The sequence below is a fragment of the Pangasianodon hypophthalmus genome, chromosome 17 (assembly GCF_027358585.1).
Source record: "Pangasianodon hypophthalmus isolate fPanHyp1 chromosome 17, fPanHyp1.pri, whole genome shotgun sequence".
In the NCBI taxonomy this organism is placed as follows: Eukaryota; Metazoa; Chordata; class Actinopteri; order Siluriformes; family Pangasiidae; genus Pangasianodon; species Pangasianodon hypophthalmus.
In genome coordinates this window covers 11,802,366-11,818,795 of record NC_069726.1, presented here as the reverse complement: position 1 = coordinate 11,818,795, position 16,430 = coordinate 11,802,366, and the positions used below count along the sequence as shown (strand labels likewise).

The 16,430-nt window shown below is 41.5% G+C and overlaps 1 protein-coding gene across 3 annotated transcripts; it reads left to right on the top strand.

Annotated features, from left to right (window-relative positions):
* Window positions 1-141: 141 nt before the first annotated feature.
* On the top strand, window positions 142-15,692 carry dyrk1aa (dual-specificity tyrosine-(Y)-phosphorylation regulated kinase 1A, a). Of its 3 annotated transcripts, none has more exons than XM_034312460.2 (13): window positions 142-163; window positions 2,497-2,609; window positions 2,801-2,870; window positions 6,713-6,909; window positions 7,233-7,352; window positions 7,496-7,684; window positions 7,811-7,958; window positions 8,337-8,623; window positions 8,898-9,044; window positions 10,171-10,311; window positions 10,561-10,864; window positions 11,574-11,695; window positions 12,053-15,692. In XM_034312460.2, the coding sequence occupies exons 3-13, from the start codon at window positions 2,861-2,863 to the stop codon at window positions 12,635-12,637; spliced, it is 2,250 nt and encodes a 749-aa protein (XP_034168351.1). In that variant the 5' UTR covers window positions 142-163; window positions 2,497-2,609; window positions 2,801-2,860; the 3' UTR covers window positions 12,638-15,692. The 3 variants fall into 3 exon arrangements, with proteins under 3 accessions (XP_034168351.1, XP_026797604.2, XP_034168352.1); XM_026941803.3 differs by lacking the exon at window positions 142-163 and adding an exon at window positions 170-820; XM_034312461.2 differs by lacking the exon at window positions 142-163 and adding an exon at window positions 849-1,467.
* Window positions 15,693-16,430: the final 738 nt, after the last annotated feature.

Here is a 16,430-nt window from a genome sequence, read left to right as displayed (position 1 = left end):
TGTTTGCCCTAAAAACTACCGGTTGCCCTGATGAACGTATTCTTAAATTTAGCCACGCCCTTCGAAATGTAAAATTGATTGGCAGTTTCTACGGCAACTCCAGGAACGTGTCTACGTCATGAGGTCATCCGGGAACTTCACGGTTTGATTGACAGTCGTCATGGTAACGTTCTTACTCGGCTTCCATTTTGTTCCTTACTTTTTCTTCCGTGAAACATTTGAGGTCTGATTGCCGTTGTGGATATTAATCGACTCGAATCTATCAATCCGTTTGAAATATCGAGCGAATCCACACTGCGTTTTATTGGGAATGAAGTAGAGGAGGGTAGTTCGATTAGAGCGGCTGAAGCGGTTGGTCATGTCTGAGGTCCGCCGGGCCGGTCCGCTGCGCAGGTTTGGAACGCGCGCCATTTTGTAAAATTTACACAAAAAAGGAAGAAGTAGCTGGATGATGATGAGATCTCCCCCAAGAGACGCAGCTAGCTCGCCGTCGGTTAATATGTTATTTTCGGTCATTATGAGTTTGAAATCCGTGTGTCTTGTAACGTTATTACGCGACGCGCGTCACTGACAGCCAATGCCTTCTCGACGAGGGTCAAAATGTAGCTGTATTTCTGATCGGATAAGTTTGTGTTGACGGAGAGGCGCTGTTGATTTGGAAAGGAGTTGACACAAAGTCAGACGACTCAGGGTTGAAGCTTCATCGAACAATTAATATACAGGATTGTAAAAGAAGATAGCGGATTCTTCGCGGGGATCGTATTTTAAACGTATAAGGATATTTTTTTCTCTCATCCACAGAGGGACACGTAGCAACAAGGTAAGTTGTGCTGCATGAGTGATGAGGAGCTAAAGGATGTTAGCAAGCTGGGGTAGCTCACTGATTCCGATACATTGAGAAGAAGCAGAGAGCTAATGGGTTTTTTGCTAAGATTTCGCTACCGGGCGGATCAATAACTCTTCGATCTGTTTGTGTTTGTCGGTATTGCGCGAGCTTATTTCCAAATTACAATTTAGCGCAACACCACCAGGATGTATGTCGTACACGTTTGTATTAATACAGATGGAATGGTTTGGAGTGTTAATTTTTTTTTTCGCAGGCCGAGGTGTTGGTAACGTTCATTAGCTAGCTAACGTTAGCAAGCTGAAAAATAGCCAGCTAATTGTAACATTTAGCAAGTCATAGAGTTTGACTTTGTTTAATGGACCTAACTGTCGTGAGGAGTGAAATGGAGGAAGAATAACACAGGTTCGTCGTCGCTGAGGTTGAAGTTGTCGGTCTTATTCGCGTTAGCCTTTTGAGCGCGGCACTTAGCAACCTGGCTAAGTTAGTTAGCTAGCGCACTAGCTGAAGCGGGTTTTTTTAGCCGGAGCTAGTCATGCTACCTGTGTGACAGCTTTCCTGAACACAGTGCACTCACGGTACACTGACGCGCTCATACATTTCCAGCCACAAACACGAATCAGGTCAGTAATCATTTCAGCAACTCGTCTAATCCTATAGGCACCTAGCTGGTGAAGATATTAATGCGGTAAGATAGACTGTAACATGGCAAAGTTAAAGGGAGTTTTGAGTTTAGTGGTTGCAGGCTAGCGTTAACAACCTTGCCCATTCTGTGCTGGCCAAATCTCGGGGTATTTTGAGCGTTAATCTTTTATACGTATACAGTAACTTATAAATCGGCATGGCTAGGTGGTTATAACTACCCTGTGCGTGTGTATTAACTGTTAAGGAGTGTGAACTATGCGAACTATGTGCATGATGCGATGTTTCAGGAGTAAACGCCGTTGCTTGGCTAACTGACCATCTGTGTGCAGCAGGTAGTCCATTTAAATTGTGCCTTGGTTCAGTTAAGATGATGGATGATGATCATGTTAGTGCCTGATAAACGTAGCTGAACGAGTGTTTAGGACTTAATGTTGTCCTTGTTGTACTTTATGACCAGACTCCTTGTTAGATCTCCTGTGTTTTTGTTTACATCTGGATCAATGCATACATCAAAGTGGAGGTCTGTAAATGATTAGTGTGAGTCATTACATTACTGATCCCTCATCATCTCCATATTATACACTCCAGCTAATCTGAAACACTTCTGAGATGCTGATATGTTTAGCAAGTGCTCCCAGACATTCCTTGTTTTCATACATGTCAAGTTTTGTCTGCTAAGTATATAACAGTTGCTTTGCATAGAAAGCCTTAAAATAGCCAATGTCCAGTGTAAGACATTATATTCCTACTGGGATATAGGGTTAATGTCTATTGCATAACGCTTATATTGGTTGCATAACACAACTCTTCCCTAACTAACTCAGGCTTGCTGTGTAGAAAGTTAGATATGAAGTGCACATGCAAACTGGCATTCTTGGAAAAATTTCTCCAGTTCCACAAATGCACATCTTGTTCTAACTACTTCTAAATCATTCCTTAGTACTACTAATATTATATTTTAGCTGGCTTAATAAATGGCCGGTTCATATTCCTCAAATTCCTTGCAGATCCACACCAATGATCGTGCAAGTTGAAGAGAAATCCGAACATCGACCCTTGAAAGACCCTGCTGAGGCACCAGGGCTTTTCTCCCATATATACAACTTCAAAGTTGGTTCAGGTAACCTGGATTATTATATATATATATATTTTTTTTTTAAATTAATTTTCTCTAAAGTAAGTCTTGAAACTCCCATCTTTAGTAGGAAACCATGAGTTAGGCCTTTTGTATGCTGCTGTGAAAAAGCCTCCCTAGAGGGAATTAGAGGGAAATATTGCTATTTACTAATGTTCTCTATTTTTCTGTTGTAGTGAACTGTGGTTTGCAGATGGACTCCTCTGCCAGGATGATATGAGATTTGCCAGAGGACGATGCATACAGGTTAGCCATTTTTTTTTCCCTTTTGGTCCGTTTCAAGGCATCTTGGTTGCTAATATTGGGATGGGTTTGTTAGGAGCATCTGTGCGTATTTGCCTTGCCTTTGTTATTAGGCACAGAGAAATATGCAGTAGAAAGATAGTGAAAGGACTTTATGACCACTCAGATTAAGTTAAGTTTGTGTCTGTAGAACGGGATCAGATCCATGTGTGATTGTGATCTGTGTAATCACACCGGGCTCCTCAGGGGTTTATACTGAGTCTAGAAAAGAGGTTTTCTTTTGTACGCCCAAAGCTGAGCATGTATTTGCCAGCCTTTTATTATAAGTGTGTGTTGGTGCTTGGGAGAGTTGTTAGGAACATGATGCCAGGTTTCTTGTGCTCAGATGAATCTGTGCCACTCAGTGTGCTATGTTGTTTGCTGTGGAGGCATTCAGAGATGCAGCCTTAGCCATGCTGGACTTCCTGAGCATTATTTAAAAATCTCCTGGAGACCATCCAGCCTATCAGACCAGAAATGTCTCTTTGATTAGTAGAAGAACTGCGAGTGTTACTTATTTGTGATCAGGGGGTCATTCCTACCAGAAGAGTAAATCAGCTTTGCATGAAGTTCTCTATTTAGGGCAAACACACTCCTCAACTATAAATGTTTAAAAATATAGGCCATGCTCCCTCCTGGCAGCTGCCGCACATTTTCTGCTCCTGTCTCCAGGGTCAGCTATCCCGAGTTCCTTTCTCGGAGAAACTGATTCCGGGTTCCTAACCCGTGAGCTTTTCTGTCAGCAAATACTGTGTTAAACTGTGCTGGGAAATGTGTCAAAGTGCAATGCAATTTCATGCCTGTTACCCGTTTTCCTATTGGTTGGTGCGCCGGCGCTTTGCCCTAGCAACAAAAGTGGGTTATTTGCATACGCTTTCCCGATTGGCTCCCACTCCTGCGCGGCAGCCAATGGCGCTCCGTCTTCCTGGTGGTAGGCTATGCTAATGAGGCACTGTTGCTGGGGGTTGAGAGGCGCCGGTTGCCAGTGTGCTTCTGGTGCATTGTGACTGCCTGGTGAGAGACGGTGATAAATGAGGACTTAATGATCTGCACAATTCCCTTTCACTGCAGACACGTTCAATGTTTCAAAATGCCGCTCTTGACAACGCACGCCAGAGTGTGTGGCTATGTTAAATCGAGCAGGCGAAATCAGATTGCTACAGACCGACAACAGGCAGTCGGTGAAGTTCTTGTTTTGTTTCATTGTTTGCTTTGCGTGATTCCTCGCCGAATCCCCGTGCGCTCAGCTGAAATGCAGCCACGCGCACAGCTCATTCTGTCCACTTCTGCTTCTTCTTCTAAACAATATTCAGTTCAGGGGAAAAAAAACCATATTGTAAGGTTTAATAAAGAGGTTCATCAAATATAAAATCTCTGAATGCAAGGGGGCTGTTAACGTGTGAGCGTGTATGGCCACGCCATCTCATTTGTCTGGTACAGTGTGCTTCAATAATGTAATACTGTAGGGATGCTGGAGGATGGTTCGAGCTATGGGCGTGTGTGTGTGTTTGTGTGTGTGTGTGTGTGTGTGTGTGTGTTGGAGAGATGGGAAGTGTAGTTCTGTAACATCACTGGAAGGGTGTGTGTGTGTTCGTTCCAAGTATAGATCCTGTGGTACTGTTGTTGAGCTCTTCGGTTTGGAGAGTGATAGAGAACCAGCTGAGTCATACACACACACACACACACACACACACACACTTGCGCATCGCTCCAGTTGCGCTTGTTCTCTCCCTCATGTTATACAATGGCACCTGGCAAAAGAGTGTGCGGATGAGAGTGTGTGACTTTTGTTGTAGAAGCTACTGATTATGCTGTTCATATGAAGAATACAAAATTATGCACAAATTTTGAAGATGAACTTTATATGCTGAACATGTCAGTGTGCAATACTGTATCGGTCTTATGTAAGCAAACATCCCATGTTGTTTCTTGATTTACATTCAGCCTAGGCTACATGTTTGTACAAACTTTATCACGGTAACGTTAGATCCTTAGAGTATAGAAAATGATCGCATCTATTTGCTTTCCGAGATATTGCAGGTATCCTAACTTTTAAAATGTGTCTATATATAGATATGTTTTTAAATATTTTTAATAATAATTATGAATTCTGATTGGATGCAGCTGATTAATATTGGTTGAATTTAACATGTAAAAGTTTTTTTTTTTAACTGTAGATTTGTTTTTGTCTATTATTTTGCCATCATGTTGATATATATATATATATATATATATATATATATATATATATATATATATATATATATATATATATATATATATATATATATGAGTTCCATGTATGGGAAAGTCCCATAAGTCTACAGTTCATACAGCTCAGAGATCCGTTAACTCATGCTCACTTCATGTTTAACTCTATGAAGTCCCATATGCAGGTGACTGGGCACAAAACGGCCATGAAACGTGGGTATTGATCGCAGATTTCTGTAAGAAAGCTCATATTTGCTTGTATGTATGTACTTATGTATGTATTTAGCCTCATTGCCATCTCCAGCAGTAATACTTGAACTTGGTGGACATAACTTTACATTCATATATAATAAATGTTATATGTATATCTTTTAAAATTGGCAATGAAATGTCCCAAAGTGGCATTAAACAGCAGGTCTGTAATTTTTACAGAACTCCTGCCCACTTTGGTATACATTGGAAGTAGCGGTCACGATAAGATATAAAGAGTGGTTCAAGGATGCTGAACTCTTAACAATTTAACAGTTAATATTCAATTAATTTAATTTAAACAAATTTAGATATAATTGCTGACAAAGAGAAAATGCATTATTAATTACATGAATCATGTAGTCATATGTGTGTGTATGTATATTTTATTTATTTATATATATATATTTATTTATTTATTGAATCCTTCCCCCCAACTCCTTTATTAGGGTTTTTTGTATCAAACATTAATGTCTATGAATACAAAAATAAATAAATAAAAATGTGTATTGGATGTGCTTTTGAGGGACTGAAGCAAATGCTGGGCGTATTCTTGTGACAAAAGCATGAACGCACGCTCCTGTTTTAGGTCTGTGCTTTTTTGGATGTACTGTAACCTGATCTGTAGTTACGGAGGCAGACTGATCTCGCGAAAGAACATATTAGACCTTCCTGGCATTTGGCACATAACATGTTCAATTATGTTGTGATGTAGTGTGTCTTTGGTCTGTTTCAAGTGAAGAGTTATGAGAGATGACAATAGCAGCCTGCTGCCTACTCATCATTTTACCTCTAGAGGGCACTAACTGGGCTCTATGCCTCTTGTTTGGGTTGCCACAAACCCATACTATGTTGATGTAGCGATAGCGTTTGGTTTGCCATTTTCCCTGCTGTTATGCAGGTCATGAAGGACTGAATTATAGGCAGAAGAGATGGTTATTAGAGTAGGAGGGAATACCCAAAACATGCAGGTGTTCTTCAGGACTGTGGTTAAGGTGAGAACCCTGTGTTAAAGCCTGTAGGCTTAAGCATATTTCCTTTTTTTTTTGTTTGTTTTGGGCTTTTTTTTTTGTAGTCACATCTATCATAAAACTCTGGTTGTACTTAAGGCGTAAGACTCAGATTGTATCTTAAAGTTAATAAATGGAAAAGAAAACAAGCACCAGTTTTTTCCTCCATCATTATTGAGGCATTGTATGCCTCTGTGATTAAAACCATGCTGATGATATCTGAATGTCTGTTGGTGTGTTTCAGTATTGTAATAGTGTTGTTAGTACTTAATATCATTGTACTGACTTGAATTTTGACTCCATTATCCTGATTCTGTAATGCGTGTGATATTACAGGAGGAGAGACCTCAGCATGCAAACCCTCGTCTGTCCGGCTTGCTCCCTCGTTTTCGTTCAATGCGGCAGATGTGCAGATGGCTGCGCAGACGCCCCATTCTCACCCGCCATTCAGTGACGGCCACCAGGCAAGCGCTGACGCGCCGGCCCCCGTGCTGCCCTACGGCCCACAGGCCCCGCAGCTCAACGCCGCCCAGGTACACAGACACGCCACGTACATCAGGCCTCTACCACTCTGATGTGCTCTTACCCATGATGCATGGTTCTACAATAATGTATTTATGTATAGCTTAATATGATCCACATTCACTGCACTTAGGCCAGGTTTCTAATTCTGCACTTCCCCTGTGATGTAGATATATTTTAACAGTGTCAAGCTTTTCAAAAGTTGTCAAATTACAAACTGCCTTTAACCAATTTTGAACTACCTTTAACTTTTTTTTTTTTTTTCTTTTTTCTTCAACACAAGCAATGATAGTATGATAAGTGTATCTGTCTTTGTGCGTATGTGTTTGATCAGGTGACTGCTGATGTGGTGATGTTACAAAGGCGGATCCCCCAGTGCTTTCGGGATCCAGCCACAGCCCCCTTAAGAAAGCTCTCCATTGAATTGATCAAAACTTACAAACACATCAATGAGGTGAGGGAACTCTCCTACACTACTCACTCAAAGGCATATATTAAAGCTAATGTTGTATGGGTGTGTTCATTTTTCAAAAAACTACTGAATTGTGAAGATCTAGACCTTGATTAGTTGCTGATATCCATGTTTCCTGCCTTCAGGTTTACTATGCAAAAAAGAAGCGGCGGCATCAACAGGGCCAAGGGGAAGACTCTAGTAATAAGAAGGAGAGGAAAATCTACAATGACGGTTATGACGACGACAACTTCGACTACATTGTTAAAAATGGCGAGAAATGGTTGGATCGCTATGAAATTGATTCATTAATAGGCAAAGGCTCCTTTGGACAGGTGAGTCTGTCACCTATCATACACTGTGCAATGTCAGACAGTATTGAACAGTACTGAATAGACAAATTTTGCATGGTCATAAACCAACATTCACTGACATTTATATTTGTCTCCCCCTGCTGGCAGGTTGTGAAGGCCTATGACCGCTTGGAGCAGGAGTGGGTTGCCATTAAGATCATAAAGAATAAAAAGGCTTTTCTGAACCAAGCACAGATCGAAGTACGGCTCCTGGAGCTCATGAACAAGCATGATACAGAGATGAAGTACTACATAGGTAATGATTGTCATTATTATAGGTGTCATTTAAACCATGCTGAGAATATGCAGTTTGAGGTGGCAGACTGTAACTGACTACCGTATTAGATACAATCACTGACTACTGTTTTATTGTAGGCAAAAGAATACCAGCCTAGCTAATCTTTTTGATGGCTGATGGTGCCATCTAGTGTTTGTGGTGAAAATTTGTGCTAGTGCACAAAAAGGTTTGGTCACCAAGTATAAATATTTTTAAACCATTTGTTGTTTGAGACTTCAGACAAAATGTGGACATATCTAGAATTTATAGAGTTTGTTTGAAGTCTGAATTTTCTGTATAATATATTTATGCTCATGATATTGACATCCATATCCCTCCATTGTTCCATGTTCTTAGTTCACCTAAAGCGACACTTCATGTTTCGGAACCACCTCTGTCTGGTGTTCGAGATGCTGTCCTACAACCTGTATGACTTGCTTCGCAACACAAATTTCCGCGGGGTATCACTGAACCTGACGCGGAAGTTTGCGCAGCAGCTGTGCACGGCACTGCTCTTCTTGGCCACGCCTGAGCTCAGCATCATCCACTGTGACCTCAAGCCTGAGAACATCCTGCTCTGCAACCCCAAGCGATCAGCCATCAAGATCGTCGACTTTGGCAGTTCCTGCCAACTGGGACAACGGGTGTGTGGACAGCGCCTGATAGGCACTTATTTCATTTAATTCCTGGGGTTTTTTGAAATTATGTATTTATTTATGCTTTGACCAGTTTGCATTTGGCTAGTGCTGACATGCTTAATAATGATCTGAATTAAAGGGTAAACTTGAATGGACGAGGGGAAACTGAGGAAGGCAAGGAGAAGGGTGGGGCAAAGTGGTGGTAGTTTTAAAATGTTCCCCATACTACTTGTTCTGATTTAAGTTAATGTTGAATTTCTTTCTTCTTCTATAACCTCAGATATACCAGTATATTCAGAGCCGCTTCTACCGCTCACCTGAGGTGTTGCTGGGCATGCCATATGACCTGGCTATAGATATGTGGTCACTGGGCTGCATTCTGGTGGAGATGCACACCGGAGAGCCTCTGTTCAGCGGCGCCAATGAGGTACACTTCATTAGAACATGCGTGTTATCTGTAGACACTGCAGAAGGGATTTAAACTAATGTCTTAATGTCATGTTCACATTAATACTTTTTCATGTAGTATTTTTGATTGGTGTGGTTTCATTTGGTTAACTCACATAGTAATGCAGTGAAGTTGCTATCTTGTCATCTCAAAAAAAAAAAAAAAAAAAAATTCCAGTTTTTTTAAAACTAATTTCTGTCTATTGCATCTACAGAGTTCATACCATTTATACTGAGAAAAGAACAGAAAACCCATTTACTTGAAAATCACTTGTATAAAACTACAAGAGCTACACATTGTCATTAAAAGACTGATGAGAAGACTGATGAAGTCCTAGCTTTAGGACTGCAGTTGTCACAAACAGTTTTGCACTCAAGTCTCCATCAGTGAACAGTTGATAACTTCAACAAAATAGACTTCATGTGACGGTTATAATGAATTTCCTGTGTACACAGTTGCACTTTTTGACCATGTAATACACAGTTATAGGAGGAAATTATTTATAATTGCACTATTCGGTGTCACCCAGAGTTCACTTTTGAGTCTGGTTCCCTCAAGGTTTCTTCCTCATATCATCTCAGGGAGTTTTTCCTTGCCACCTTCGTGTCTGACTTGCTCATTAGGGATAAATGTATAAGTTTGCAAGTTCAAAACTTATATCCTGAATATATATTTTATATATTTCTGTAAAGCTGTTTTGTGACAATGGCCATTGTTAAAAGCGCTATACAAATAAAATTGAATTGAAGACAGACATGGGAGAATGTAGTTTTATCCAACTCATCAAAACTGGAACAACACAGTTAAGTGTTTCATTGTGGTATCTATGCATTTGACTAAAGAATTCATCAATGTGTTCTATAAAGAACCTATAAAGAAACAACTGAACTTAGACTTCCACTATAAGTGAGTTTCGAGTAAGCATGTGTTCTTATCTTGGCACAAGAAAGTGATTGTTCATAGGAATTAAGAGATTATTTTCTGTTTTATTAGTGAGGAATGTCATCTTGCAGTTTCTCATAATGAAGGAAATGAAAGTGGTTCTAGACTTGCTAGTTTTGTCCTTTATTCTTATATATGATTTCTGTGTGACTTTTTTTGACAGGTGGACCAAATGAATAAAATAGTGGAAGTTTTGGGGGTCCCTCCCAGTCATATACTGGACCAGGCGCCAAAAGCAAGGAAGTTCTTTGAGAAGATGTCTGATAGCACGTGGTGTGCAAAGAAGACCAAAGATGGGAAAAGGGTGTGTTTCCCATCAAGTATTTTCTCATATTTGAAGAAAAAGTGCATATCAACAACAAATCCATATCATGAATCATTTTACCTGGCTGTAGCATCAGAGGCTTTCAAACAAATGAGAAATGCATAGCTACAATGACTTCTGATCTGTTCCTGATATCACTGGTGCTTCCCAATTACACAACTCAGTTTTATTTTGCTAAGTGTTGTTTGTGTTTTTGAATAATACTGATCCCTTCACCTCTTTTTGTAGTATAAGCCGGCAGGCTCACGTAAACTGCACAATATTCTGGGTGTGGAGGCCGGGGGGCCAGGCGGCCGAAGAGCGGGTGAGTCAGGCCATGCCGTTGCTGACTATCTGAAATTCAAGGACCTGATCTTGCGGATGCTGGACTATGACCCGAAGAGCCGCATCCAACCATACTATGCGCTGCAGCACAGCTTCTTCAAGAAGACAGCCGACGAGGGCACCAACACCAGCAGCAGCGTGTCCACAAGCCCGGCACTGGAGCAGTCTCAATCCTCTGGAACCACCTCCAGCACCTCCTCCAGCTCAGGTACACCACTACAGACCTCACACTCGTATGATTAGGCTTTTACTGGGACAGTAACATGTCAAATGCCTATAATATGACTGTCAAATCTGACTCCTAAATGGCAGAGCCTGCACTCTGAACCCACAGTCTGACCGGGAACTTAAGATAGGCAAGGACAAAAATCCTATGTAGCCTAACAAAAGACATTGGCACTATATATGATTCTGTCTACTGTCATGGACTCATGCTTTTGCCTTTGCTGCCTGTGTCTGTCTGATTCTTCTGTTTCGTATCTCTATCCAACACAGTTGCTCTTTGCTGTCATTGTCTGATATGACAACTCTTGCAGTTGATATTATTGACAGTGTGTTATACTGCTACTGTCAGTGTGTTATCTTTCTTCTTTGACACCGACTCTGACATTAACCATCATTTTTTCACTTTAGTGTGTTTGAAGACTTCAGTGAATCAAAACTAGTAAGGATGTATTGTCTAGCCTGTAAAGCATGCAATAGGATCCACGTGTCACTGACAGCCTCTAGTGCCTTGTCAGTCTCAGTGTTTCTAGAGCTGAAAGAACGTCAAGGCCACATTCGACAATATCTCATTTGTATCTATTATATGCATTATCTAATTTGTCATAGACTTTTTAGGAGTGTAGTAGATTCCACATTAAGCTAAATAAAATGTGTGGGTTTTTTTTTGTTTTTTTTTTTTAATTCATTTGCAGGAGGTTCTTCTGGAACGAGCACCAGTGGGCGTGCCCGCTCTGATCCCACCCATCAGCATCGGCTAAGTGGAGGCCATTTCAGTGCTGCAGTAGGCATGGACTGCCACAACCTCTGCCCTCAGGTACAAACATACAAGCACATACTTCTTACTCAGATTCAGTAATCATGGTCATGAATGCAGACTCTCATTACGGATATAAAATCAATTGAAATCAATTAATGACTTGATACTGAGTCTAGTAATAGTAAGGCAGTTGGGCTGTAAAGATGATGTTCCACTTTAAGTTGCAATGTTGAAGCCTCTTGGATTTAAAAATTCTTTAAAATCTTGTGCACAAAACAGATATTAAGAGACAGATACAAGTGTGTATAATTACTTGATTATCATGTCAAGATAAAGGCTTCTGTTCCTGTGCTGTTAGACCAGTTCCAGTTATCTCTTGATGCTCCAATTTATTTAATTTGCTGTGTGTCTCAGGCGAGGCAGGCGTTCGGGCCCTCTCTGGGTTGGGTGGGCGGAGATGGGCTCCAGCAGGCAGCCGGAGAGACTCATCCAGTCCAAGAGACCACGTTCCACTTGCCTCCCCACCAGCCCAAACCCCTTCACCCACACAGCTCTCATCACCATCACCACCATCCCCATGCCCATCACGGCCAGCACGGGCAAGGCCCGGCACGCCCACGCCCTCGCATCTACTCGCCCTCACACAGCGGCGCCTCCACGCAGGACTCCATGGAGGTGTCGCATGGCCACCTGTCCATGACCTCGCTGTCTTCCTCGGCCTCGTCCTCATCTACGTCCTCGTCGTCTACAGGCAACCACCACCATCACCACCCCCACCAGGCCTACCAGAGTCGCCCGCTCCCACTGGGCCTAGGCTACGGGCACGCCTTTTCCAACCCCCGCCAGGAAACGGGCACGGCCGGACACGCTGCATACCCACTCTCTACGAACTCGGGCTACATAGCCGAGACTCATATGGGCCTGCGCCAGGGCCTGGACCGTGAGGACTCGCCCATGGCTGGTGTATGCGTGCAGCAGAGCTCGGTGGCCAGCTCCTGACTACGCTGAGAGGACCGCTTTTTTCCCCCCTCTGTGTGTGTGGTTTTTAAAAAAAACGCTGGTGTTTTTTTCGAAAAAGTGCATAGAGATTAAAAAGCTGCTGTAAAAGAGAAGGGAGATGACGACTGACGCCGCATGTGCGCTCAAAACTCCTCTCTGCTCACTTGCTGGAGGCCTCTGTTTCAGTCAGTTACCGTTTTGTTTTTTTGTTTTTTTTGTTTGTTTTTTTTTTTTTGGCTTGGAACGTTTTTCAACTGAATTTCATTTTATTATTAAAAAAAATGATATAATCATACATTTATTCCTTTTCACTCGGCTCTTTTTAAATTGAGTATTAACATATGCACCTTCCTGGCAGCCATGAAATTAGGTTTCCATTTAAGGTCTGGGAGAAGGTCCGGTGGTCTTGGAGATGGACGTTTCTCTGCCTGTAGTCACCAGAAATGCAATGTGTTTTACAAACAAAAAATCTTCACCAACGGTTACTCTTTCAACTGCCATTTTATTTGTTTCCTTTTTTCAGCAGGCTTGTTTGTTGGATGTTTTTTCTTCATGTGCAATTCTCTGATTTGAGTTTAGCAGAACAGCAGCACTAGAGAGAGCAGGCATGCTGTGTAGAGGGCGCAGTCTTGCGAGTGTCTCCTTTAAAAGGCAGAGTGTGGGGTGTCTCTCCCATAGAGGGTGCGGTTTTGCGGCTCGCTCCCGGGCTGTGTGTGTCCCAGAGCAGCAGTGTTTGCTGGTGTTTCTGTTTGGTGGCGAGCTCTAGAGTGGGCAGTGGAGCAGGCAGGAGCCTGGTACTGGGCAGCGGTGGACAGCACGTTTGAAAAATGGCCTTATCACGCACTGAATGAAGAGAAGCTGGACATTTACCCTTAAACTGGGGAAAATAGCTTTCCTGTATTTTTTAAAATCTGGAATACACATAAGTCTTTACACATGATAAATAGGAAACAGAGTATGAGAATGGTTATTCGAGGCCTTCCTTATCTAGAAATCTACTATTTGGGAGTCTTTTTTTTTGTTTTGTTTTGTTTTAAATTTATTTAGTTTTTTTGTTTTGTTTTGTTTGTTTTTTTTTTTTTGCTGGCCTTGTGAATTCACAGAAGTAGTATTGCAAGTTGAATGGAAACAGCTATTACCGTGTCCCTTACTGCTTTTTTCTTGCTTTCTCTTCTTTGCTTCATTTTAATTTTGTTGTTTTTCAGCATGTAATTTACTTTGGAGCCTCTGCACATTTTTTTTTTCACCCTGGAAATCTTAACATGCAGACGTTTGTGTGACTGCTTATTTTGCCTCACAATTATGCTGTGAATTTTAGGAGAGTTTATTTTCCCTTTTGATAATTTATTGTACCAAAGCAGTTTTTTTATAGCACATAGATGTCTGTAACCAATAATGTAGCAGTTGTGCACTTTGAAACAAGGTGTATCAGATTTTTTTTAAATGTCAGTAAAATGGCTGTATCTATTGCTTTATTGAAACTGGAACTGTTGTTAATGCGGCATATTTACTGAGAGCTGGATCCCGAACAGTATCCATTTTTTTTCCTTTTTGAAACAGGAAAACAGTGTAAAACAACTGAAACACAACTCTTGTGTTGTAGATTTTAGTTTTGCTTCATTCTGTGAGGTGGAGGGAGGGTCGATGCCCGTGCCGTTGGCTGCTCTGCGGGTTCCAGAGCTCCAGGGTGGCCACTGAGCAACTCGACGTGAGGACAAGGAGAAGCGGTGCGCTGCGTAATCCAGTTAGACGCCTATTACTGAGGTGCCTCATTATCTGGGTTCCACTGCCTTAAGTGTACAGCACCGTGCTCTCATGAACAAACTGTGCAGAAAGTGCACCGAGCAAAATGTGCAGCCCCTGCCTGCTCAGCAAGCAATGTGTGAGTTCAGATCCAACCTTCACAAGCTCAGATCAAAGAGTTTTTCCAGCTTGGGCTCTTGGTGGCTCAGGAGCTGGGGTTGATATGTGTGAGCACAGCCTGGTCTACTAAAGTCGTCTCCCTATCGCTCTTACTTTTCCTTTTTCACTCTTTCGCTGAAGGTATCTTCATACCCCGTCCTGCTTTCACGCTCCCTCTCTTGCTCTCTCCATGTGAGTGTGATTGATGCCTATAAATACAAGGTAAATGGTCCTATAGGGTTCTTGTTCTTGGCCAGCAGCAAAGGACAGCTAATGGGAGGAGTCCATGAAAAACCCAGGCTTCAGGTGTTTACTTTGTGACCCCATTTTAATAGCTGAAATAGAATTTATGTACATATTTATATTTTTTTAAATAAAGGAAGTTTAGAACTCACTACTTTTTTCCTAATGGTATTTTGAGTACATTTAAGTCAGCTTGGTGACCATGCAGTGGAACTCTGTGGTAGTCAAATGGGTATCAGTGCTTCCAGCCCAAAGTAGTTGACAATGCCAGTACAAATGCAAAACTCTAGGGTTTAAATCTAACAGGAGAGTAGATCTTCATACCTTAAATATAATAGACAGGGTATAGTGTGTGGATGTGTGTCTACAAATCCGAATGACGGCAGTGTTTTCATATATTCGTATACATAAGAGATTATGTATGCCTAGTACAGGAGATATTTTTGTTGTGTTAATTTGGCACACGCTTCAATAAATGGGTCCATGTGAAAACTGAATGTAGGCTATTGCTGGAGGTGCATGTAGCAAAGTGCACAGCGGTCTTTTTCAACAGTCCGAACCGCGCATCCTCGATAAACATCGGCTCTTCACTCCGAGTCCCATAACTGCGACTACCCCAGGACGAGCGCAAAGCCCCACTGCGGCTTTCCCCTCCCTGCCCCGATCCCCGGCCCCCAGGCCTCCACGCCCACTTTAGAGTCTCCACTTCTCCTCCCTTTGGTTCCAGGACATCTGGTGTGCACTGCAGAGCTGAACAGCATGACAGAAGGATAAGTACCTTTTATCCACAGATTGTACGATCAGGACTTTCTGTGTAAAGTAAAATGTTACTGAGAGGCAAAAATGGACAAACCCTTTGTACTATATTCAAGCGGTCTTATGTATGACATAAAAAAGTTGCTTAACTTTTGCTTGTCTCTTGTTTTTGTATTGTGTCTAACTTCTAGGTTTACATTTTTCTTCTAGTGGTATTTTGTTTTAAAAGTATTATTTTTATCTGGCCCTAATAATAGCTGTAAATGATACAAAGACACAAAGCTGGTGAATCAAATCTAAAAGTGGATGCACTCTGTGCTCCAGTCTACAGTTTCTACAAATTTCCTCTACGTCTTATTCAACTCATGAGCCATAAGGTGACTCAGGTGTATTAGGAAAAATGTGCAGGGCAGCAGGCCTCCAGGACTAGAGCCGAGAACCCTTACAGAGTAACTTTCAACAGTTCGGCTTCATTAAAGAAAACGAAAAAAAAAAAACGTGGTGTTAAGACAAGCTACATAGAAACACCTTGCTGACTAGAGATAACATGTAGATAGAAGAGTAAATTTCATATAATACATTTCATTTGAATGTAGCAAACCAAAGACTGTTCTTAAAAAAAAATCCATTTTTTTCTGTCCAGTTGAGTTACATCATAGAGAAGTTGTTTTAAAGAAACTAACAACCACAAGGCAATTAGAAAATCTCAATCATTTCTTGATCAGTTTACAAAATGAATAAGGATGCTGGAAATTAACTAGCTGGCAAAGATTAGATTTTTCAGCTGAGTTGCAATTCACATCATCTGCTTACATTTCTAAAGAGTTATGCCAAATCTGAGCACTTCTGAAAAAGGAAAAAAAATGCAAAAGTTTGCACTGCCTTCTGGTTT

Bases quoted from the DNA above. Each gene is read 5' to 3' on its own strand.
- dyrk1aa (XM_034312460.2), top strand. The intron at 7,353-7,495 runs GTGAGGGAACTC...TCCTGCCTTCAG, and splicing joins CTTACAAACACATCAATGAG to GTTTACTATGCAAAAAAGAA. The intron at 8,624-8,897 runs GTGTGTGGACAG...CTATAACCTCAG, and splicing joins CCTGCCAACTGGGACAACGG to ATATACCAGTATATTCAGAG.